This window comes from Trematomus bernacchii, unplaced genomic scaffold (assembly GCF_902827165.1).
Source record: "Trematomus bernacchii unplaced genomic scaffold, fTreBer1.1, whole genome shotgun sequence".
Taxonomy (NCBI): Eukaryota; Metazoa; Chordata; class Actinopteri; order Perciformes; family Nototheniidae; genus Trematomus; species Trematomus bernacchii.
The window spans coordinates 16,610,140-16,634,015 of record NW_022987973.1 but is presented as its reverse complement, the minus strand read 5'-3'; the positions used below and the strand labels follow the sequence as shown (position 1 = coordinate 16,634,015).

General features: G+C 38.4%; 1 protein-coding gene across 1 annotated transcript in view; it reads right to left on the bottom strand.

Annotated features, from left to right (window-relative positions):
* The window catches only part of trip4 (thyroid hormone receptor interactor 4), a 73,207-nt gene extending 50,134 nt beyond the window's left edge, over positions 1–23,073 (bottom strand). Inside the window, exons 1-11 of the mRNA XM_034117142.1 lie at positions 22,900–23,073; positions 21,065–21,246; positions 20,719–20,849; positions 20,307–20,525; positions 20,110–20,188; positions 19,908–20,013; positions 19,536–19,751; positions 19,314–19,440; positions 18,900–19,093; positions 18,663–18,787; positions 18,401–18,492 (exon numbers count right to left, since the gene is read on the bottom strand). Of these exons, the coding sequence (XP_033973033.1) occupies positions 18,401–18,492; positions 18,663–18,787; positions 18,900–19,093; positions 19,314–19,440; positions 19,536–19,751; positions 19,908–20,013; positions 20,110–20,188; positions 20,307–20,525; positions 20,719–20,849; positions 21,065–21,246; positions 22,900–22,979 (1,551 nt within the window). The 5' untranslated portion in view covers positions 22,980–23,073. The remainder of the gene's footprint in view (positions 1–18,400; positions 18,493–18,662; positions 18,788–18,899; positions 19,094–19,313; positions 19,441–19,535; positions 19,752–19,907; positions 20,014–20,109; positions 20,189–20,306; positions 20,526–20,718; positions 20,850–21,064; positions 21,247–22,899) is intronic.
* Positions 23,074–23,876: the final 803 nt, after the last annotated feature.

Sequence of the window (23,876 nt, the reverse complement as noted above, 5' to 3'; positions counted from 1 at the left end):
TTATTTTAATACCTAGTCAGAGGGGAAATGAAAGGAACTGTTAAGACCATGAATGTATTCTCAAATAGCATACTAAGGTAAACAGCCTAATTGCTTCTTCACTTAAATGTCCATGTAAGACACTTAGAATGAAACATTAATCCAGAGGGATTTAGCATTGAGCAAAGTGATTACTTTTAAAGCACTATCGGTCATTTGGATTTATACAAAGTTGAATTTAACTCTATAGTTTACCAGTGATTCGATTGGAACTACAATTGTAGACCCGGATCTTGTGTGAATGGCAGTGACATGGGATAAATGTAAGGCAAGGCAAGGCATGTGTTAATCACCCCTTTCAAGGAGTAGCAAGTAGGACCTTGTTACACTTTCCATATCATTTTCAACACGTTACAAATCTGAACCAGTTTAATAAGCAGAGACAGAGAAAGAGAGAGAAAGGGTGTTAAAACAATCCTATTGCAACCACAGTTATTATCATACCAGCACATCCTCCATACACTTTTAATTTCATTAATGCTAAATGTGGAATAAATTAATATAAAAGAAGGCAGCTGAATTTGCTCTTATAAGTTAAATGTTGAAGCTGACACGAAAGCTTGTGGATTCACTGTGAGGAGACCCATTAACTAACACAGTGACGGAAAAATAGGTTTTTAAATCCATCAGTTATGTAGCTTGTTAAAGGACAAATATCTTGTGAGAATGCAGCTTTTTTTTGTTATTGTCTTAATGTAGTTGTAAGGGGCATTAACGCAAAAGACCCCTGCGTCTGAATGACGGAAAAAATCACTTAAACAGCTCGATGAAGCCCAATATATTTCCTCAAATACCATGAGAATACCTCTATGATCTGAGAGAAATCATATTAAAAGCGCCTGGATTAGAAAATCTATAATAACTAAAAAGAGAAGACAGAAGTGATTAAACATCAGAATAAGAGATTATTCAAAAAAGACACGGTAACATAATGAGTTAAGCCTAATTTAAGATCATTACCAAAAAATGTAATTACACAAGATGGCTGTATCTTCTGAGGTACTCAAGGAAACAAAATGGTGGTGGTCTTGGTAAATTCTGATTAAACGAGCGTAGCTGTAGCCGGAGTTCGAGTGTGTTCATGTGAGACCTGGCCAGTTGCCTTCCTCTTTCATCCTCCATTAGCTAATTAGCATTTAAAGCAGTTGAATGTACTGCTTTGCCTCACCAGCTCCCCCACCTAATTGTTTCCATTCCATGTTAATCAAAAGGGCATGAAACATTGTAGTTGTGTGACAAGCAGGTTTGCTTAAGCCCTCCATATTCATCAGGAAGGATCTAATGTAGTCAGAGTGGACCTGCTTACAAATGAAATTAAGGGTGCGCTTGTTGAGAAACACATGCGCGGAATTAAGAAATGTGTTGAGAGGAATTATGTGAAAAGTCTACTGGTGACTAAGACGGTCACACTGAATTCAGTTAAAGGTGATCCGAGTCTATACTGGCATGAAAGGTCTGGGTAAAAGCCCCAAGGCAATCTGGGTAGAGGGACCAATGTGTTTGACATGAGAGATCTGAGGGTGTATAGTGTGACAGGTGCATTAATGCCTCAGTGCTTCAGGCCAATTTACTTTGAGTTAGGAGTCAGACAATTGTGAGACAAGGACTCTGCACTTTCTACTGCTCATAAACATCGCTGACAATTGGCTCATGTTCAACACCAAAATGCCTCCTCTGCATGGCTGGCTTCCAGACTGTGTTCAGGAAATAAAGACAAACACACCTCCACCTTGATATTCATGTGTTTTAACAAGGGCATTATCATTTTAGTTTGGTACGCCAATCAGTTTTCATTTGCATAATTCAGTCATGTACTTTGCTGAATTCAAGGAATAAGTTGACATTTTTTGGAAATGTGCCATCTGCCTAAAGTTTGAAGCTACTGCTAGAAGCCAGTACATTTAAATAATCATCGAGACTAAAAATCAAGGGGAAACAGACAGCCCCGACATCCAACAACAGGAAATAATTGCTTTTTTAACCCTTTGTTTACTTTGTGTAACGCGTTCATTTCTGACAACTTGCTCAACCATTGCAGAACGTACACAAACGCCATCTCTGGACTACATCTTGCTTATTAACATGGGATACTGTATCTTGTTTTGTAAATAAAAAAACAATAAGTGTGCAAACAATATGTTGTGGTTTTAATTGACAGTTATGTGTTGAGCAGTCATTTGTCGTCCTTATCTTAGAGCCAAGCTAACCAGCTGCTGCCCCGGTATAGCTATAGATTAACCACACAGACATCGGAGCGTCTAACTATCGGCATAAAGTCAATACGCTTATTTATAAAGATGTGGAGCTTTCATTTTGAAATCTTGAAGCTATATGATATGTATTTCAGTAGTTGATTTTCTGTGTATAGACAGTACAAATGTTTTGTATTTGATTAGATCTTGAAAATAAGTGTTTACACAAAAAATGTAATCTAAAGAAACGTTTTGTTTGCAGCAACGCTTTGATAATATGTGCTAAAACTGAGAGTTATGGCGTCAGCATGCTGTAAATAAGGATTCAAAACATAACAATAGCAGTGCAGCTGAAAGAAAACCTGCACAGAAAATACTAAGCATGAAAAGGAAGGAGACGAACATTTCATTCAACCTCATAGCTTCTTCTCAATAAACTGCCCACGATTTAATTTGCTGGGATCAAGCCAGAGGGGATTCAACATAAAACCAACTGTAATAACATGAAATTAACAAGTTCATTGGAAAAAGTAAAATGGGTTGGCAGGGCAGAGGCTGCTGGAAGCAAGCCTTTGGCTCTGAAAAATAACAGTGGCTTAGAGGGCAGCGAGAGGGCAAAGCGGTCGTATTGCTCTTATCATACATCCTTTTAATAAAGCAACACACTGAGGTCTAGTCTTGATGAGTCTTTCATCAGCTGTCCTTCCTCAACACACCATCTCCCTTCTATATGATATACTGTTCATCATAGTCCAAAATACCATGAGTTCCTACCAACATTTGACGACATCGACATCCATCTTGATAAAACCAACTCAAACAGAGCCAGGGTTTGACAGCAGGAACACAAACCTTTGAGTCCAAGCTTGTCAAGTAACAGCTCAACAAGCCAACACTGTTCCCTCTCCTCTCTCTACAATGTCTCTCTCTCAGGCTCCTTTCAGCTGCTGCCGGCAATTAAGGGCAGCAGAGACAAGTAATCTCCTTCTGGGCGACAGGGCCAGACCAGAACAGGCATGTGGAGTGGGCTGTGCAGTCGGGGGGGTTGGGGGACTGCGAGGCTGGCCCCAGCTTCAGCCCCAGCCAGGCCCTGCTTGGCTGCACTCAATCTCAGCCCAATAAAAAGCCCTTCATTGGCAGGGTGCAACTGAGCCAGACGGGCTGGGAGCATGTGGCTTTTAAAAATGAGGAGGGTGGAATAAGGGGGAGGGAGGCAGGCAGGCAATGAGAGGGGGGAGAGCCAGAGAGTCAAAATGAGGAATATGATTCAGTAAGAAAGAAGGATAATAGGAGGAGAAGAGGGTAAGGTGAGAGAGAAAACACAGAGATGTTTGATAGATCGGGAACTGCACAAAGCCGACTGTGTCTTCGCAGAAAGGACACTGTTGAAATACTGCTTAGCCACTTCTGTCAGGGCTGCTCTCACCCTGGGAATGGAGAAACAGATGGGCTTTCTCTGAGCTATGGGTTACATGTGGGAGGTGAAAGGGTGTTGTTGGGAACTGTATGCAACAGCAATCGTTCGCCAATCGTTCTTTAATCTATCGTGTTCACCAAACAACACAAGCCTGTTTCTGGCATTCATTAACGCTCAAACAAATGCAGCTGCCCTCAGGAAACTGTACTGAAACTGCCTTTCAGCTTTTCGCACGCACCAAGCGTGTTATTTGTTTTTCCATCCCTGCACAGCACAGGACCAGAGCACACGCAGACAACAAAGACATGCAAACATGTATACGGTTCATGTGTGTATCATGTCTCACTATCCATAACACTGTCCGCACATGTATCTGCAGTGCACATCATATCCTCCACAAAAAAGGGAAATTATTTTAGTTAGTCAATATGTGTTGTTCACTAACAATGACCAGCTTAAGAAAATGTACTAGTTTATAATCATAATTGTGTACATTATTTTAAAAAGTGTTACCGTACATTACTTTTAGGCGTGTCAATTTTAATACATATTTATTTTGCAGCTGATTGGAAAGTTGTTATCTGGTTCAAGTCAGATAATAAAGCCTCTATTTGCGTCAGCAAGCGTCAATGTTGCACTGTTAATTGTCAAATAATGGACAAGGCTTTTGTTTACCTCGATCGAACAGGCATTTTTTCGAGACAGGCTGTTTGACAGACGGGTCTTTTATTCTAATTCCCTGTTTTATGTCTTTGCTTGATCGTATTTTTAGTAAGAATCTCCCCGTTTTCTGATTTCCTCCCATCTGCCGTTTGCTGTTAACGCAAACTCATTCCTCCATCTGTTTCACATTAAAAGCCTTCCAGCACTTCAGCGGAAATAATCTTTTCACGTCACATTTACTGTGAAACATCTGCAGGAAGTGTTGCGTTTCATTAAGAGCAGCTTCACATCATAAAGGCGGCAACATACAGTTGATCAGAATGAATGAAACAGTGAGTGAGAACAGCATTTTTGGTTTTAAATTAAAAAAAGAGCAACAACAGCATCGCTTAACTGCCTTATATTTTAGGAATAATAAATATAATCTTGGTGTAAAGAGGAAATCTGGGCTGAATAGATCACGGCACCAATTATAGTAAATAAACCACTTATGTTATGCTTCAAATTTCTTCCCTTTGGTCTTTACTTGTTTGTACCATTTCCGTAAAAATCTCAGTACGTTGTATAAAATTATTGGTCAAATATGTTGATATATTTTAAGGTTTATTGGAACAATAATTACTAATGAAATTATTCTTATCATTGTTTAGCCATGTCAAAATATAGTTGCCTATGGTAACTGCATCAATGAATATAGAACAGCTCAGGTGGATAGAAATAATTTGTTGACTGGTTTATTCATGGTAACAAAGAGACTACAGGGTATCAACGGATCATGTAAACAGCTTAACACAAACAGGATCTCTACTGGAATATGGCAAAGAGCCAAATTACACCATGCATGTAAATGTAGCCAGAAGCACAATTGATTTCATTTGGCGTTTAGACTTCAGTTGAACATTGTGTTCTGTTTCTCAGCCACACACTGCTTTTCCTGGAAAATAAGGCCAAATCATCCCGCATGCAATTATCTTAATCTTTATTTAAATTACTTTTTCATTAACTGGACACTCTTTTTGTGGTAATAGAAATCCTATAATCTTTGCATAATGAGTCACAGAATTCAAAAACAAGTCCAAGCCTAGTGACAAGTCATTTATATGATCATTAGTAATAACTGCGGAGTTCACGCCTAAAATACCTTTAATTAGAGCATACTATCTTCAGCTAAAAATCAATCTTAGCTATAGCTGAAATCATTAGTCATTAATCAATTAGTCTAGGGTCAGAACATTGATAAGCTACTATAGATAATCGGTTAACTGTCAAATAATTTTTTTAAGCAAAAATGTGATTTACTCACGTGTCAAATTGGACATTTATAGACCAATAATTAGTTGACTAATCAGGAACATTTTGGCAGAATAATGTCATTGCAATCTAAAATAACTTAACTGCAATTCATGTCTGTCTGCACACTTTTATCTTTAGCTACAGGGACCATCACATGCCCAACACATTCTCAGACACCTTTTACAACCCCTTTAAAATGTGGAAGCAAGAGGTGCAAACATATGTACACTGTTCCCTATAAAGTTGGAATCATTTTGTTTTCAGACACACTCCTCTGTTTATTCCTATTTAATTTTGACTGTTAAATGTTGAGATTGAGATTTATCAATAATGTGTTGAGAAGATAAACACTTTATCCATCAAGAATGAATCACATCACAATCGTTTCATGAGTAGAGGTAAAACATATTGTATTCCACCTTGGACAACAGTGTACCTTTAGCCTACAAGGACACAGGCTTTGGATCACACTGGTGTCATGTGACATTTACACAAAGCAGCAATAACTTCACCTTCTAAACAGGCAGCTAGTGGAGCTCACTTTGTCCTTTGCATTAGAGCTCAGGCACACTGCGCTGCATGGAGATGATTAAAAATGTAACATACTCCTTCACCTACAGAATCAACTGGTGTCAAGTTGGAGAGTGAACATTAATTATCTAGGAGTGTCCAACACTGGCTCCTGATATTTTACATTATTAATATCCGAGAGAGATGTTTCATTATTAGAAGCTCCGCACCAGAGCCATGATTTTCCAATTACTGCCACCGAGTCAGTCTGCTCTACTGCAAAAACACATTTCCTTTGCTGTGAAAATGCAGTTTCATTACAACTAAAAGGTCACCTTACACATATTGCCGTGAAAAACATATGTACGTGTAATTAATGTCAAAGTACAAACCTACTTATGTCATTTGTATATCAAAGTACACATTTAAATGTTGTTTGTACTTACAGCAAACTCCTGTGTCTTTTCTAATCAAACCATCACTACAATGTGACATTAAACTATCAAGAGAGGAATGTCAGCAGGAATCACTAATATGAACTCATATGCTGTGGTGTATTTGTACTGTGCTTTTCAGCTCAAGAATCATCTCTGCGTGTCAGCAATTGAGGCTTCATTATTGTCTTGATGTAAATGACTTCAAGCTGTCACCATCTCGCTTTAAAAATTCCATGGGAGAGGTATTCAATTTATTTTTGCAACTCCCTTGCTTCATAAGCATAACAATTGCTCTGCAATCCCACATTGGCCTTTTACTGTAGCTAGCACCAGTGCTGACAGGTGTAGTGAAGTCATGTGTTTTCACAGAGAGATTCACACAGACTTCCTCACTTAGCTACGTTCCACTCTCCCAGCCATGTTTATGACTTCACCTCCTGCAGTGGCCCTCAGGCTAGAAAAAAACAAGACTGCCTCACAACAGTAATTTTTTAGACTCAACAAGCTAACTGCTGGAACTTTCCAAGGAGAAAGGCTTTCTCTTGTACTTACAGTTAAGCTTCTGTTTGCTGAGTGACTCTTATAAAACTGAATTTTAATGTCAGCAGAAAATAACCTTCTGAAAAAAGAAAAAATACCTTTTAAAACAAAGGATGAGAAAAAAGTATGCATTGTTTATTAAAGTGGTCTAATGTAACAAATCCCAAAGATAAAAAAATAAGTAGAATTTAAGTAGTTATTATAAGTTGAAGTATAAGACAACTGCACAGCTTTCAAAGAAAACCACACAGTCAAACCTCTCCACTTAGTATTTTCCTTTACAACAGACACAGGCACACACACACCAACACACAGCAAGAAACCCTGCAGACAATTACCATGTCTGCTTTCAAACCTCGACTTCAAAGAAAAATTCCAGGGAATCTAAGGCATTAAAACTTCTTATTTTCCACCACAATCTCCTTTTATCGGTGCCACAAATCCCGCTCTCCTTAACCCTGGTGCTGTCAGCAGAAAGGCTCATATTTTAAGGAAGGTAACAAACCACTTCACAGTGGGCATTTGATTTCATAATGTGAAAGTTGAGAAGGACCGGGGAGTTTATGAACATGTCTGTCTCTTAAGGTGAATATTTGCTTTGATTTTCTGACACTGGGGTAGAAACCCCCCCCATCTGTGTTCACTCAGCCTCTGTGGGAAATAACTGTCTCTTACCTCCTTCTCTCGAGGCTGGCAATGAGCCCGGATTGAGAAAGGAGCACAGAAGGAAGGCTGTCCCTTGATTCTTATCAAAGGCAAGTTTTAGGTTTCTCTAAGCCCATGGGTTAGTGCTACAGCTTACAATAGATAAGAGGATACGACTGATACGTTTCAACTGAGAACACATTGAACTGTTCAACAGAAGGTGTTGAATAAGAGCTGTTAAATTCAGCTATACTGAGAAAATATCTTTTTAGGTTTGACAGAATCTAGAGATTGTATTAGAATTGCACTAAAACAGCCCTGAATTATCATAGGCTCTGAACAAAAGATGCTTTAATTGAAATTGACAATTGATCCTTAGTTACCGCTGTTATACCTTTTTGGATTTTATAATCTTGTGAACTATTCAATGATACAGAAGCAGATTTATTGCTCAATATTCAAAGTAATTTTTGGAAACAATGGATCATTGATATATAGAAAATAATATTCTTATTTACATCTAGCGTATTTCAAAAACGTGTATAGTTGCAGCTAGCAAGTTAGCTAGTTTGAAAAGGTTGTTTTGCCTAGTTACGATTGCTAACATATAAGGGCTGTTACGGTTTGTTTATTCGGATCGTACTTTTGCGATACGGCATAATGTCCATGCAAGCGCACACAGAATACAGACATTGTAACATGATAAACTGAATGACAGTACTGAATGTATGTAAGTCGCTTTGGATAAAAGCGTCTAACAAATGACATGTAATGTAATGTAATAAACCAGGCTAGCACGTTAGCACAACAAGCATGTAAGTCAGTCACCCAATGGTGGGCATATATAAAACCCCGGAGGTGAAAAACATTTCTACTTAAATGAATGACCAAACAGCTGAAGCTTTTAATTTAAATTGCACAAAGACGTGTTCTTCCATGGCATGACGAAGAATACAGTTAATCAGCAATAGCATGCGTATCTTTTTAAACACCCATTACAGGCAATGCACAGCTCAAAGATAAGTGTCAGCGTTATTCAAGTAATTATGCTGAATTCTATTCTCGCTACACTGACCTCCAGAAATTTGAGAGGGAAAGAAAATGATGTTGCATGTAAATCAATACTCTACTTCATACACGGAGCCTGCCAAAGCATTTTGATGGCAAATTGCCCAGTGGACCGTGGCAAAAGAGCTTGTCAACTATGTGCTTCAAGAAATTTCACTAAATATGCCAAAGGAAATAAATAGATGAAGCTGGCAGCTATGGGAGTATGACTAAAAATTCCTTATTGATTCTTAGTACACATTTTAATGAGGCCAATATTTGTAATATTATGTTACACTTGCATGGTTTTGCATCTAAATTATGAATAAACATATTTACACAATAACACATAGAAATCGAAGGCATAAACATTTCAGCGAGACATCACTACACTAAGGAAAAACACATCATATTTAATGTTCATTCGGCTTGATCCTAAGCAGATACCTTGTGTATACAAGGCAGACTGTGAATTCCCTGATCCCCTAAGCACGTATCAGCAGAGCCTCATTGAAAATAATGATCTCACTCCTCCTGCCATTTACATCGACAGCAGCTCATTCCAAGGCACAATCCTCTGTGTTGTGGAATTAGGACATTTATTGAGTGAGACTAATGGGGATCATGTAGTAAAGACAAACAACAACAATGTTGTGTATGAATCCATGTCACAGTTTCAATGGAAAAATAAGCTAACCCAAGAGAGAGTATATGAAAACATCTGTCAGACACATTAAGCCCAGGGCTTTAGGATTGTCTAATAAATATAATACGCACATTTAGTACTTTAAACTACATAATAAAAAACATAAGAGATAAAAACATTATTTTGATCATTCATTTTAATTCAATCTGGTACTCTATGCCTGTGATTTCCAAATCAAACCATTTATAAAAGGCACTGACAATCTTCAACAACAAAAAACCCACAGCAACAGCTGGCAGCACCGAGCTGGCAGCTTGTGGACACAACCTCTTAAAAATCCCATTAATGTGTTCACAGAACAGATGAACGTAGAACATTTCTAGCAATAAAGTTTCTACTTTGTATTCTACCGCTTCTAGACGATCTCTTTAATAGAATATAAAAAATGTATGTATTTAAAATATGAACTTTCAGAAGGGAATATGCGCTCTTGCACTTTTGAAGAGTAAAGAAAAGAAAGATTAAAAAAATCCTTTCAAATTCATTCATATTTGGCATTCATTTTGAATTTGCTTTTCTATTTTCTGTGATTATATCCTGGGAAGAAGTCGGACTCACTGGCTTGATGGGGAATCTTTTCTTTTTAGTTTGTTGCTCACAAAAAGAGAAAAGATTAACGACACTGGAAGCAAGGACTGCCTCCCTCGCCTCACCCTTTTTCCATACTTTCCTCTCCTCTGATGTCGCAAGCAGGAAGTTGCTGAGCAGACATGTCATCCAGCAGAGTACAATTGAGTTTGTAATCTCTGACCCTGCAGTGGCAGAGAGTCTCTCGCTCTCTGTCTCTCCCTCTTTAAGAGAGATACTTGTGGTTATACTGCTGCTGGGTTAGGGATTGGCTGGATAAAGATCTCTTCTCAAATGAACACACACAGTCTTGTGTGACAAAGCAATTGCTAAGGCATGCCTGAGGAATGCTGGCAGAAACACTCAAAAGCAGCTAGACGTAATGAGTGAAATAATGCGTGTTCTCACAACTGGATGGAACAGGCGTTAAGAATAATGATCAAATTGAGAGCTCTTCCAATACCGAGTAACACCATAGCAGGGAAACACGGTCGCCCACTGACATTGTGCAAAGTACTTACTGACTGCAGCACACAACCTTCATTCATTTCCTCATTCCAAGCAGAGAACTGGCACATACACTACAGCCTCATGAGGAGCCATGTTGGGGCATTAACAACAAACACCAGATGTGGAGATGCGAGATAAATGTCAAACATATTTATTCTTTGCTTCATTAAAGCTTGTTGAGGGGGGTTGGAGATTGCCTGTGGCAAGGCGCTAAATAGATCACAACATCAAAATCTACAGGAGGTCTTTTCTTTTCCAGCTTTATGCAAACATTGTTTAACACAGAAATGGCCGTTATTTTAAAAAGAGCAGAAAGTAAGAACCAGATGACTGTTTTACAAACTAAAAACAAGATAAAAAGGCTGTTCCCGTTACATCTGCTGGGACAACAAATTGTTAACATGCCTATACAAAAACAGCTACAGCTTAACATATTTTTAACCACAAAATCACAGGCTTTTAAAGGTTGGGCAGGAATGGTTCCAGTTCATTGAATTTATTTAAATCCTTTGATTTTCTTTATATCCTCCCTCAGTACATTAAGTAGTATATGGAAGGTCAAATGTGTTTTATCAACAATTCAAGTAAGCTAACAATTTAGGAAACAACTACTGCTTTGAAATTCCGATAGTGGGGAAGCTCGTTTCACACAGGTTAACACATGCCAAAGGAAATATTGGTACAGTAAATCGTTTTTTTCTCTTGGGAATCACTTCTTGTTCTTTCATATGTGGTGTAAATGATGGTAGAATTAAAGCCTTAGGAATGTCATCTATATAAATACTGATGCAAGTGAATGCATCATAATTAAATAAAAAAAAATAAGAACACATCATTTATCTTAATGACTATAAACCAATGAGTTTGTATATCTTGTACATCAGATTCCTATTATTGATATTTAATTTCTTCAATGCACTAAAAAAAAACAAATTGGTTAATTCATATCTTGTTGTACCTTTATTGTAATAGTCAATAGTGTTATTCAAACTCATAGTAATAGTGCTTTCCTGTTAATGTTCCAAAGAACTGTATTGATTGCATAATGACTTTGACTTTGGCAATGAGACAAAAAATGTTTTACAGCTCAGAAATAAGTCATATATTTAATAGGTCTGATTTAAAAGACCAATAACGATTGCATTTTTCGAATAAAGAACGAAGAAAGATGATTTGAACCCGTTTGGCATTCAGGATAACACTTCATACAGATTAGTATTCAGTCACCTCCCTTTGATTCTTACTTATTTTCATCAACACTGTCTTTTTAGACCATCAAAGCAAACTGTCAGATATTACTCGTGTTGCCTTTTTCTTTGCTACAAGATCCTGTGATCAGCATACAGCAGGAGAAACAAGTCCTGTTTAATGAGCGGATCAAAATGGAGGACAGATAGTAAAAGAGGCTTCACTGTTCAACAGCGGGAACTGTGTGTCATTCGATGAAGTGGTCTAAGGATGGAAGTGTAGCAGGCCATTTCAAATCTGGCAGATGGTTCTATGTATTTTTCATGCTGTTGAAAAACCTGTGACTGAGGTTTGGTTGGTTGTCATCCAGAGCCTGGGGACTCTGGGCTGAATGCATTCTACACACCACTGCAGAATCACATGATGTCTGACCTCTCTGTCATGCCAAACTGCCCAGCAAGGAAAAGGGAGGAAGGGGAGGAATGTGTGACTGAGGGTTGTGCAGAAGGAGATAGCAGAGAGAACGATGCATAGTTGAATGTAAGTGTGCATGTCTGTTCACTGAGCATAAGGGGACTTCTCCAGGAACACATACCATTTCACAGCCCTGAACTGTAGAACATACTGTTAGAGAGAAAGTGGGGGAAAATAAGAAGATGGAATGATAGAGGGGGAAGGGAGCAGGAAAAGAGGGAAGCAGCCACTGCTATGGATTCACGCTATGTTACAGAGAAAAAAAATAGCCTCGCTAGACTAACCTTCCTTTGGAATGCATCCAATATATCCTTTGAGTGTGTGTGTGCGTGTGTGGCATGCTGGCAGGAAGACTTTCAGCATATAAATATCACATTACCACACAAGGAAACGTAGGCATCAGTCCGAGCTTCCAGCCGGCCTAACAGGCACGGAAGCTCCACTCTGGAGGTCAGAGGGAGAGCTAGCACAAATGGAATTCCACAGAAACCAGCACTTCTTTTAACAGATAAGTGGCTAAGCTTGCAGCTATGTGATAGGCTACAAGCCTGTGTCAGTTATCTGACATGTGCTGGTGTGTATACATCAACTTTGCTGCAGTCTAAAGTACAGTATATACTGCAATACTGAGGTTAAATATAAACTCATAAAGAAGCTGAACGATACAATGAAGAACAATATCAAGGAATGGTTTATTACCGAAGGTTAAAGAGATAGAAGTAAAACATAGGCGTCTGAGCACGAATCAATGCAGACTGAAATAACAGTAAGAGCAGACACAGGGCGACAACTCTCCAACCAATGCCGTTTGGAATGTGAAAGAAACATTTAATGACTCAGCAACCCTGTTATGTTCAAGGGCATATCCAATCCAGACTGGACAATGTTAGAGTTACCACTTAGACTGTATGAAGAGAATACTGTTGCATTCATTCACTGTATACAAATATGAATACATATACTATATGAACATGATACTGCTCTAAAAATAAACCGTATAAAGACGATACTGTTACTGTATGAGGATGGTACTCTCATATACAAATACTGTATGCAGATGATACTGCTACATATTATATTGTAGGCAGATCAAACCATTACATATGTTTATTTTATGTAGATGATGTTACTCGGGAATAATGTATTCAGATGATACTGTTGCATACATATACTGTACGCATATGAAGACACAGTTGTTAAAGGCTGTATAAATGCGGAAAAACTTGCCTTCACTGTCAAAAAAGCTTATTGGAAGATTCTTGTACTTATTGTGTGAGTTGTATTAACTTGTGTTGTTATAAATACTATTTTAATGTCAGTAGTTTTGTATTGACTTTCATAATTTATGTTAGAAATAGCGCAGTTCTGTGACAGTGAGCCAGCATGCACAATAACAGGACCCTAAAAGTGATACAATCAAATGAAATCCAGCCATCATTAATTTAATTATTTACAAATGTGCTTCTCTCACTGCGAGATGTGCAAATGTCTAAAGAGAAAAGGCCTTTTGCACATTTCTTAGCTGTGATTTTTCTTTTGTGAAATAAAATATGATCTGTGTTTTTGTTCCAGAAAATGTGAAACCAACATCTAGAACAGCTTGGAACCACGGCTATAAACCATCCAGAACAAGCCGTGTCTCAAACATATGTCTGTCTGGTGTGCGTAGGTGTCAGGGGAACTGCTATACGTCAGCCTTCAAGACAGGATGTAAATAAAACATGCTTATCTGTCAAACATTAGCCTGCATTACTGTTCCAAAACCTCTCTGAATGTTCCAGATTGCATTACTATGTCAACATTTCATCATCAGGAAATCCATGTAGGTACGGATCACACACACTCCCATTGCTTTCTTGCCCTTTAAGTCATTTTATTTGAATCAATACAGCGCTGGACAGTTCCTGGTGTTGAGCTCAGCATGTCTGTTCGTAGACCTTTTCTGACTTATGTTCAATAAGACATGTAGCTCTGCTGCTGGTTATATGGTCTTTGCAAAAGAGAAATAAATGAGCCCCTTATTTAGAGTGTAGATTGATCCAATCAATGTTTTCACCACAGGAGGAGGTTGATGGTGCGATTTTAGCTCTCTATGGGGTGCGATGTGCCTTTGCCTGCGCACCAATATAAAGAAGGATAATGGCTCAGTGCATGTGTAGATAAATGCTGCACTCAAAACACAGTGATGCTTCATTTGACGTGTCATTTGTATGTGAGAAGTAAATTATCTGGAGCAAATCTACCACCCTTGGCCAGAGCTCTCTGCTTATCCTTTTTAATTATCTCACTCTGCCTCTTTCAGGAAAACCTTACATCTTTTAATTTGCTACATACCTATCTTCCTCCCAACCCCCCACACTACTTACTTCTGCAGTCGGCAGGCCAGGCGTACGTCTCCACCCATTGCTGAGAGACTGGGGGGTAGGGTTGGAGAGACAGCACACGGATCATAATGGCTGGCCAATTATCAAGAGAGTGGGGGGTTGGGGAGTTGGGACGAGTGAGAGATTATGAGGAGAATGGATCAATACACCAGTCAGTTTCTAATGAGGGAAAGAATTGGTCCAAGTCAAGCAGATGGAAATCCTGCTCAGCCTGGGGTGGTCTTTCTGCACTGTCCCTCAGCAGCTTTGTTAGCGCTGCTTTGTACAACAGCGCCCCAACAGGGCAATGACTTCTATCACACTGGATCAGTGATAGTCAAATATTTACTGCGTGAATACTGTTTCTCTCAAGCTCTCCCAATCCACCCACATTCCACTTTCTCTAAATATTTCTTACATCGCTCGGGGCAGCTTTAGAAGAGCTTGAAGAATAATGGCTGTCCTTCCCCCCCCCCCTTTTAACCACCCACAACTGCCAGCACAGGACAGTAAACCCTACACCTCACCCACTCACCAAGCCCAGCAGCTCAGCTGTGCGCTACTATGCACTCACACTACGTGCACTACAGTATGTAGCTTACATGAAAGGAAGCAAGCTTACAATGCTAAACAGCTAATAGTCTGTGTTCTTTTTTTTCAAAACTGTGACTGGAATAAGCACTAAGCAACTGTTCAGTACCATCATTAGGCATTTGGTGCTGTTGTTCGTCTCTGGTTGCTTCACTATTTTCTACATCTGCCTTTTTTTCTTTTTTTCTGAGGGGCCTTGTGTTGGGTGGGGGTGTTATTTATGGCTGCTCTGTGCAAGTGGACACACACACAAACGCACACACACACCCTTTCACAGGATGAAAGGGCAGTCACACAGCCTGCAAACATGATTTTACAGCCCTGGGTGGAATGAGTGGTGGAGGAGAGAATGAGGACAGAGTACAAAAGGGGAAAGCCCTTAGATTTACAGGTCCCAGCAGTCAGAATGCAAACCATGTAGCAGCACACAGTTTTCAAGCCATTTTTTTTTACCCAAACACAGAAATAACATACCTGTCTTCTATGCAGAAAGACATTATGCTAAAATGTGTGTGCAGAAATGCATGGATCCACAAATACATCCAAAAAGGGGGGCAATGCTTTTTTCATGGTTCGTTTTCTTTTAATCACGACGGAAGACAATTTCCATATGTGATTTGTTCCAGGAACTCAATGTCTCATGATTGAATATCAGTGTGTGTGTGTGTACATGCGAGTGAGGAAATATGGAGCTTTGAAGGGTTAGAGTATTTTTGTGTGTTTTACACATTTCCCTGTTTATATATATAATTTCTGATATGTATGTGTGTATGCTTCTGTGTGATATGACCACTATGAGAAATATCAGACACCTTATCAAATACGATTGTGTATTTTTTAAGAGATTTTTGCCTAAAATATATGTATAAATAAATAGTTGGCTATTGTGATTTTGACAATATAAGTATTTATGGTAATAACAACAACATATAATTAACTGAACTATACTGTAAGAGGAGGGGATCAGTGGGCCTCAGAAAGAGAAGTCTCTCCCAGAGCCAGAGGGAAAACAGGCAAGACATGGATGGCAATGTAATTAAGCAAATGTGTTGTTCCATTGACATCACATAGGGGAGTGACTGTATACACATGATGACTTAATGGGAAGTGGGATGTTTATTCCAGTTTATACTTGGTAAAACTGCAATTAATTAAATCAATTTGGGTTTAAAAGCTCAAGTAAACATTTTATGAGTCCAAAAAAAGCAGCAGTCACTGCCTATGAAGCACCTACATGCTTTGCCACATCACAGAGTCAGAGTCAAACCAGAGACCTCGTAACAATCTGGTTAAGGGTGGTGTTCATGGAAGACATCAAATGAAATGCTTGAGAGAAGCCGGTAAACCATTTGTTTTATTTGTAATGGCAGCCTGCTCTTTGCTATAAATGTCTCCTGTGACTGTGATTCAAAACACGCCTTTTTTTAATAAAAATAGCGGCTGAATCAACATAAAAGGCTGATGCAAATGTGATGTGTATAGGTAAACCATTTTGGTTGGATGCAAGTGGTATAATGAGGGTTTGTGTTTCAGTGGATTTTCCTCTGGTGCATACTGCCTCTAGTGGGAAATACTGTAATCTGGCAGAGACGCTGGTGAAAAGGTGCAGCCTGGCCTCTGCTGGTAGGAGAGGCTACTGCAGCATTCTTTACAGTTAGAATGTACAGTATGGTCAACTCAGAGAAATACACAGTTTCTCAGGATCATTTCTAAGATATGCAAAGACGGTGTAGGAGAAATTTAATACATAAAACTAAACCGATTTTCTGGCATTAACCACACAAATTACAATGATTTAAACTCACAGTCACAGTTGAGTTCATGTCTTCACCCTGGATGACAAAAAAGTGTTTGTCTATGTGTATATTGTCCTATACTTTGTTATTTTAGATTAAATAGGCCTCTGGATGTCTATAGAATTACAATGCACTAACTAACAGGTCTGTATTTTTAACTGTGTGTTAAAATGTCCATGATTATGTTCATGCAAATCCTGAAATATCAAAAAGTAGAGATGTCCCGATCCGATCACGTGATCGGGGATCGGAGCCGATCACGTGATTTTCAAAAGATCGAAATCGGGAGAAAAAAATTGGGGATCGGGAATTTTTCTTTTTTTTTTTTTTTTTTTTATAAAATATTTTTATTATTTTATTTAATGTTACAAAACAAAAATGACCATGTTCACGTCTTAAAGTCATCCTGAGGCCTTAGTTTTGGTTTAAAATTACACAACATCATGTATGTGTTGCTTCTTTTGGGCTTGTTTTCATAGACCTGGTTGCTTATTTCTCTCAAATCTGGCAACAGAGTGGGCGCAGTGTCTAATAGTAGCAGTAAGCTAACGAGAGGCTACGTTCAGCTGGTGACTCGGGACAGAGAAAATGTCAGGAGTTTGGAAGTATTATAAAATTGAAAGCGAAGGCAGTGTAACAGCCAGATGCAATGTTTGCAAGAAGGAGGTTCCGCGTGGTGGAAAGAACAGAGCTACGTTCAACACGACCAATCTAATACAAACACCAACAACAACACGACGAGTACACAGCGGCCACTCAGGTAACGGCACTGAAACAACCGACACTTTCAGAGACTTTTAAAAGGAAAGAGAAACTGCCCCAGAACAGTGAAAAGGCCAAAAAAATTACAGCCAAGATAGCTGAATTCATCGCGTTGGATGACCAGCCGTTATCAGTTACCTTTTTTTTCTCTTAATGCATTGCATAAAGATCGGATCGGGAAAAATCGGTATCGGCAGATTGTCAAAATCAAATGATCGGAATCGGATCGGGAGCAAAAAAAGGTGATCGGGACATCCCTATCAAAAAGTATTACATGATGGGACTAAACTTGGGGTGATTTATAGCCTCTAGGGCAGAGAGACAGATACAAACTAAAAGAAGGAAGACAATGAAAAGAGTTCAAGTGGTCAACCGCAAACAACAATAAAATCAGCAACAAGGGTGTCAAGGGTCGGCCAAAATTAAATCCTCCAAGTCACATTTATCAAAAGTAACCTTTCAAAACATCCTGCAATTTTGTATACAGTAGCTTGTCTTTCTGTCCAACACTGCCTACTATGGGTTATAACAAGACTTCCTACCACACGCATCTCTGCCTTGTTCAGCAATTCAATTCAGTTATAGTAATCTGACTTCCTTCAAAACATTTTTTACTGACACTAAACCTATAATTGTAGTATGATGTAATGTTTCACTGACCTGTTCTCTGAACTGCTCCTGAGAGAGGCAGTCCGTCATATTGACGCATCCCAACAGGCAGCCGGTGGGGTAGTCTTTAGGAAACCTTGGATCTGCACAGAAAACAAGAGCAATCAAGGATCCCCTAACACACTCCGACCTAGTAGTTGATTTCCAAGATGTGTGCACTTCAATAAAAGTCATGTGTGTAAGACATCTTGTAGCAAATCACTTCCAGTATTTACAGTCTTGTTCTTGATTCACTGTGTACACTACGTGTTACCTTTCTTGTCGATGTGGCGGTACATGGCTTCCACCTCAGCAATCTCCTGTGGAGACGGCTGCTTGGCTGCAGCAGCAATCCAAAGACGACCCCGATGGGATGAGTACCAAGTCCGCCCCTCGACCCTGCACACACACAAAATGAAATGTAACCTCAGCCTAAAGGAAAACACATCTCCATAAGAGTTTTAAACTCTGTTAGCACTGCGTTTTGTTTAATCTTTCCTTTGCTGCTTACCTCTTGATGCCTCTGACCAGCAGTGTGGCCCATGGTTGGTGCATGCTCAGGCACCAGCCCCCGTCAGCCATCTCCTGCAGGTCCTTGTCTTGGAGCCTCAGCTTTTGACGATCTTCTCCTCCCTTTTCCTCCGCCGAGCTCTTTCCCTGCTTCGTGTTTTTCTTGTAGCTTTCACTGCCTCCGACATCCACCCACTGGAAAGTTTATTCATTTTCAGAACCATTTTAATGGTAGATAAAGGACTATGCTGACATAGGCCGCATGTAGGATAAACAGCTGTTGATTTCAATCCATTTAACTCATGTTCTAATGAAATTGCATATTGTTACACTTGTCGAACGAAGAGATATTTTGATATGGAGAGGTATACAATTTCCACTGTTGTTCCCAGTCAAAATGGCAGAAATGACCTACCTCAGGTGCAGCTTGCATTATGTTGGGGTTGACCAGGTCTCCGAGGGTCTGCCTTCCACCTTGTCTCGAAAACATTGGGGATTTTGAAGGAGAGTCGCTGTTCATAGCCCTGAGGGTCTCATCCAACCTAATTTGCACATCACAAGGATGAAGAGTTTAGCGTTAATAAACGATTAAATCTACCATTGCAGCCTTGATTCAACTGTTGTGAGATCATCTTACTTGTCGTAGTAGTCGTTGAGGTTGTTGCCTTCATCAAGCACTTTTCTACCAGCAAAGTCCAGCGTGATCTTCCTATCCTTGCGAGAGGCATGGCGAAGGTCTCTCAGCTCCTCTTCCTTCTTCTTCAGCTTTTCTCTCTCATTGGGTGACAACCACTGATTGGATTCAGTGGCAAAGTAATCCGACTCATCATCCAGAACCTGTGTTCTCTTCACACTGGAGTTTAAAGGGACAATACATAAATAAGTGAGTTTTATCAGCAAGTTTCCTGATTACATTCTGTAGTAATTGATATCTCCATTTAAAGTATGGACATATAGTAATCACATCTATTCCTGTGAAGTTATTTCCTTGATTTAGTGTTTATAATACCTGTTCTTATCATATTCCAGCAGTTTGTCCTTGTGCTGGACAGCTTTTTCCAAGCCAGCCTTCATCTTGGCCTCTTGGTTTGGTAGATAATCTCTTTCTCCACCATCTGTCACCAATTAAAAAAACAAATGTAAAGCATTAATCCAAGTCATTGTTTCACAGATTTTATTATTTAATAATACAGACTATTTTTGTCTCTTACCTCCCATAAGCTTCTTTCTTAGCTTCTGGCTTTTGTTGGAGTCTCGTTGCAGGATCTCCTGCTCCTCTCTTGTGCACACCTGAATCAGAAAAAAGCATATTTAGCAACACGAGTACCTCAAAAAATAAATGAATAATATATATATATATATATATATATATATATATATATATATAAATTGAAGGACCTATACATACCAGGCTTCCACAGAAGAGGCAGGGTCCAGAGCCCTCTTGGTCACATACGATGCGACCACAGCTGATGCAGTTATTGATAAGATTGTGCTTTTGGGCGAGGCACTCACAAGCATGTCGACCTGGGAACAAGATGGACATCTTGTCTTGCCCCTCTTTAGCATAGAGATTGACAAACTTACTCTTCTTCTTTGTTGAGGATGAACTTGTGTTTTCCTGGGCCTGATGTCAAGAGAGATGAGAAGAGGAAACAAAATTAGATCAAATAAGTAGATGGGGTGGACAAATTAGCAAAACATCAAAAAGGAAATGGAACCTTTACAAATGTCGTATGTCGTTTTTTAACTCAAACTATGAAAATGACATCATAACGTAGGGGTTAAAATAACAAATACTTAGGGTTGTGTGAACTCACCCTCATCAGATCAATGGGGGTTTTCACTGCCTCTGGCTCAGGCTCTGATTGGCTCACAGCCATTACTTCCTGTTTGTTACGGCCCTTGCGTTTAGACTTTTTCAGGGAGTCTTTGCTCATGTCCTGTGAATCTAGGAAAGTAGAGCAAATTACAGATAGCATGTTTGAAATGCAATATCCCAGTTAATATATTTTCATTCGTAAAAGTATTATTCATTATACATTATTTACAACGATTAGTAGAGTATCTTGCATTGCAGTTCCATAGAAGGTTGTTTAGCATTGGAGAAGATTTATGTACAATAAACATCAAAATAGATGAAAGACATCCAACTGTTGGGCCTACCTGGAGATGATAAAGGTTCCTTGAGATGGAAAAGACTTGAGCTATCTGTGGTCTGTCTCTGAGTCTTCATCCATCTGCTGACGAACTCATCTATGAACAGTCCTTTCCTCCCATCTGTGCCCTGCAGGAGGTCTCCCATATAATCCTTAATCTCCTCAGCATTTTCGATGGATAGAACATATCTAGACAGCAGGATAACACAATTACCATTTAATGTAATAACATTTATTGGGTATTTAGGTCATGTTATATGGAAGCTATTGAAGATATTCAGTAAGTGTACACTACTTGTCAAAAGTACTGATATACGATTCCACATTGACTTGGGGTCATCAGCTCATTAGCTGGTACAAAAGCTAGAAATAAAAAAAATGGTTGTGTGCTCCGTGTCTACTGTAGTAATACAATGATGCATTGATTTGGAGTCATGTGTGCACAAGCTATTGTTAGAAATCAACAACTATTCAAATACAACCCTTTTTTTATATAAAAATATTGAAGAAAATATATTTAGAAGTAGGACTAAAGTTCAAATAAAAAAGGTGTGTCCTACTGTAGTAATAATACCTGGTATGAATTTGGAGCCACTGGGACACATGATTTGAAAGCTATTTTAAAAATAAACAAAACTATTCTTTTTTGTATTATCAGTCATCAAATGAGGTTTGTCACATAAGACTTATTTATTATACAAATGTTTTCAATATTGTTCACTAACATGGGATAGTAGGGTTTTAATAATAACATTATTGTTGGTCCCTTAGTGAAACTACTTAAAAATGATTTACCTATTTACCTAATATATCATATTTCAAAGACTTGCATAGACTCGTATTGCACTATTTCACTTCTTTAAACAATTTTTCTTCTTGTATTTACTATTTACTATCACTATATTTTTGTTTATCTGTGTTTTGTGTTGCACTGTTGGAGAAGCCTGTGACACAAGATTTTCATCGACATAACTACACTGTCGCTATTGTTCGTTTGACAAATAAAGAACCTTGAAACTTGAAACCCTGTGTTAAAAAGCGAGGGCTCTGATGTGAGCTTACTGTTCAATTCAATTCAAATAGCTTTATTAGCATGACATGCAGTACTGCCAAAGCTTTGTACAATTCCGACATCTATAAATAAATATACATTATACATATGTTAAATTCATAAACATTTGAAACAAATGCAAGAACGACATCCTGTTACAAAATGTGTCTTTTGTAAATTGAGTAATTTTTTTAATCTTTAATATTTTGTATGCATGTTTTTTGGTTATTATTAAGCTGTCTTTGGCTCTTTTCTTGCTGTGACAAAGGCAAATGTCTCCTCTGTGGGAAGAATACAATTATTCTGATTCTGTTTCTGATTCATGTTTTCTTTACAAGGAAAACAATATACCTTTTGAACATGAACTAGGAAAATACAAATAAAAAAACACATGACTGCTCTGAAACTGAGGAAGAAGACGCTGGTGAATGTCTGTCGGATATCCAACCTAAAACAAGCTTCTCTTGAAAGTGTGATTTATATTAAATAAAGCCAGACAAGGTAGTGAATGTAAGCACCGGTTATCCGCTAGCCAACAGATAGCTTATACACCTGTCAAACTCTTTACCGGCTACTGTAACAGCTGTAGGCTCAAATGTATCAAAGGAAAGCGGTAGATGTATTTAACACACACATAACTTTGGATAAGCCCCTGACAAGACATTGTATGTTATCAAAAAGCAAAGGTAAAACAGCAATAGCAAGCTAGCTGGCATTTAATCTCGGACTCTGGACAGATGCTAGCTGGTTGCCTGTCAGTCTTTAACAGAGTATTCTCAGCGATAACTTACTGGACGATGTCTTCACATGCCTCCAGCCCGAACTTGTGGTGTAGCTGGTTCACACACCACTGCAACAATGCCTCCGACATCTTTAACTGAAATACTTTACAGTCAAAGCTCACCAAAGTTGCGGTGGCTTGTCAAACACAAACTGACTGTGTGTTTCCAGTCGACGACATAACAGAGGCGCACACATTGAAAGTAAGTGCGTGGCAGCAGTTAATTTCTTCCGGGGAAAGAAACCCGTGCTGGGTTAAGGTTCCTCTCAACTAGTATGATTTATCAAACATCAATAGTGAGCTGTTGTGTTGAATCTATTAAATGACATAATACTCCAAATGTCAAATAAATGAATTATAAATAAATGCATGAGGTTAACACCGTTGCGGAATTTCTTTGAAATATTTGTTTTTAGGTGCTCCTTATTTTGTTTTTCTTTTGTTATTAAGTATGCCTAATAATTAACAAAATACATGTTTTTGTTTTTTTAATAAAATCTAATATATCATTGTTTTCCTATTTATTTTTGATGTGTATATTGGATTTTATTTTTTGACTAATGTATTCTGTGCACAATTCTTTAATATGTGATCAATACAAATGAAATTAAAAAAATATATATTAATTTTAAGTTACACTCAGCTTTTCACATTTTAATATGTGTATTTGATAACGTGTAATTGGGTGTACCTGTTAAGGTCAGACACTAGATGGCAGTTTTGTAACTTGTAAATAAATGCAGGTACCTTCAGTTAGAACTTTAAAAAAAACATTATTTACCAAAGTAAATAATATGCTTACTCTATAATAAGGTGGTGTTTACTAAATAGCCATATCCTTATTTATTGTGTTGGAAAGTAGGTAACATCTGTACAGCAATACAACCTTTTTTATATGTGGTCCCTATCTTCAAATAGAAAAAATACATTTATGTGTTAAACTTCACAGTACAAAAATCCTACATTTGACATAACATGAAAAAGCAG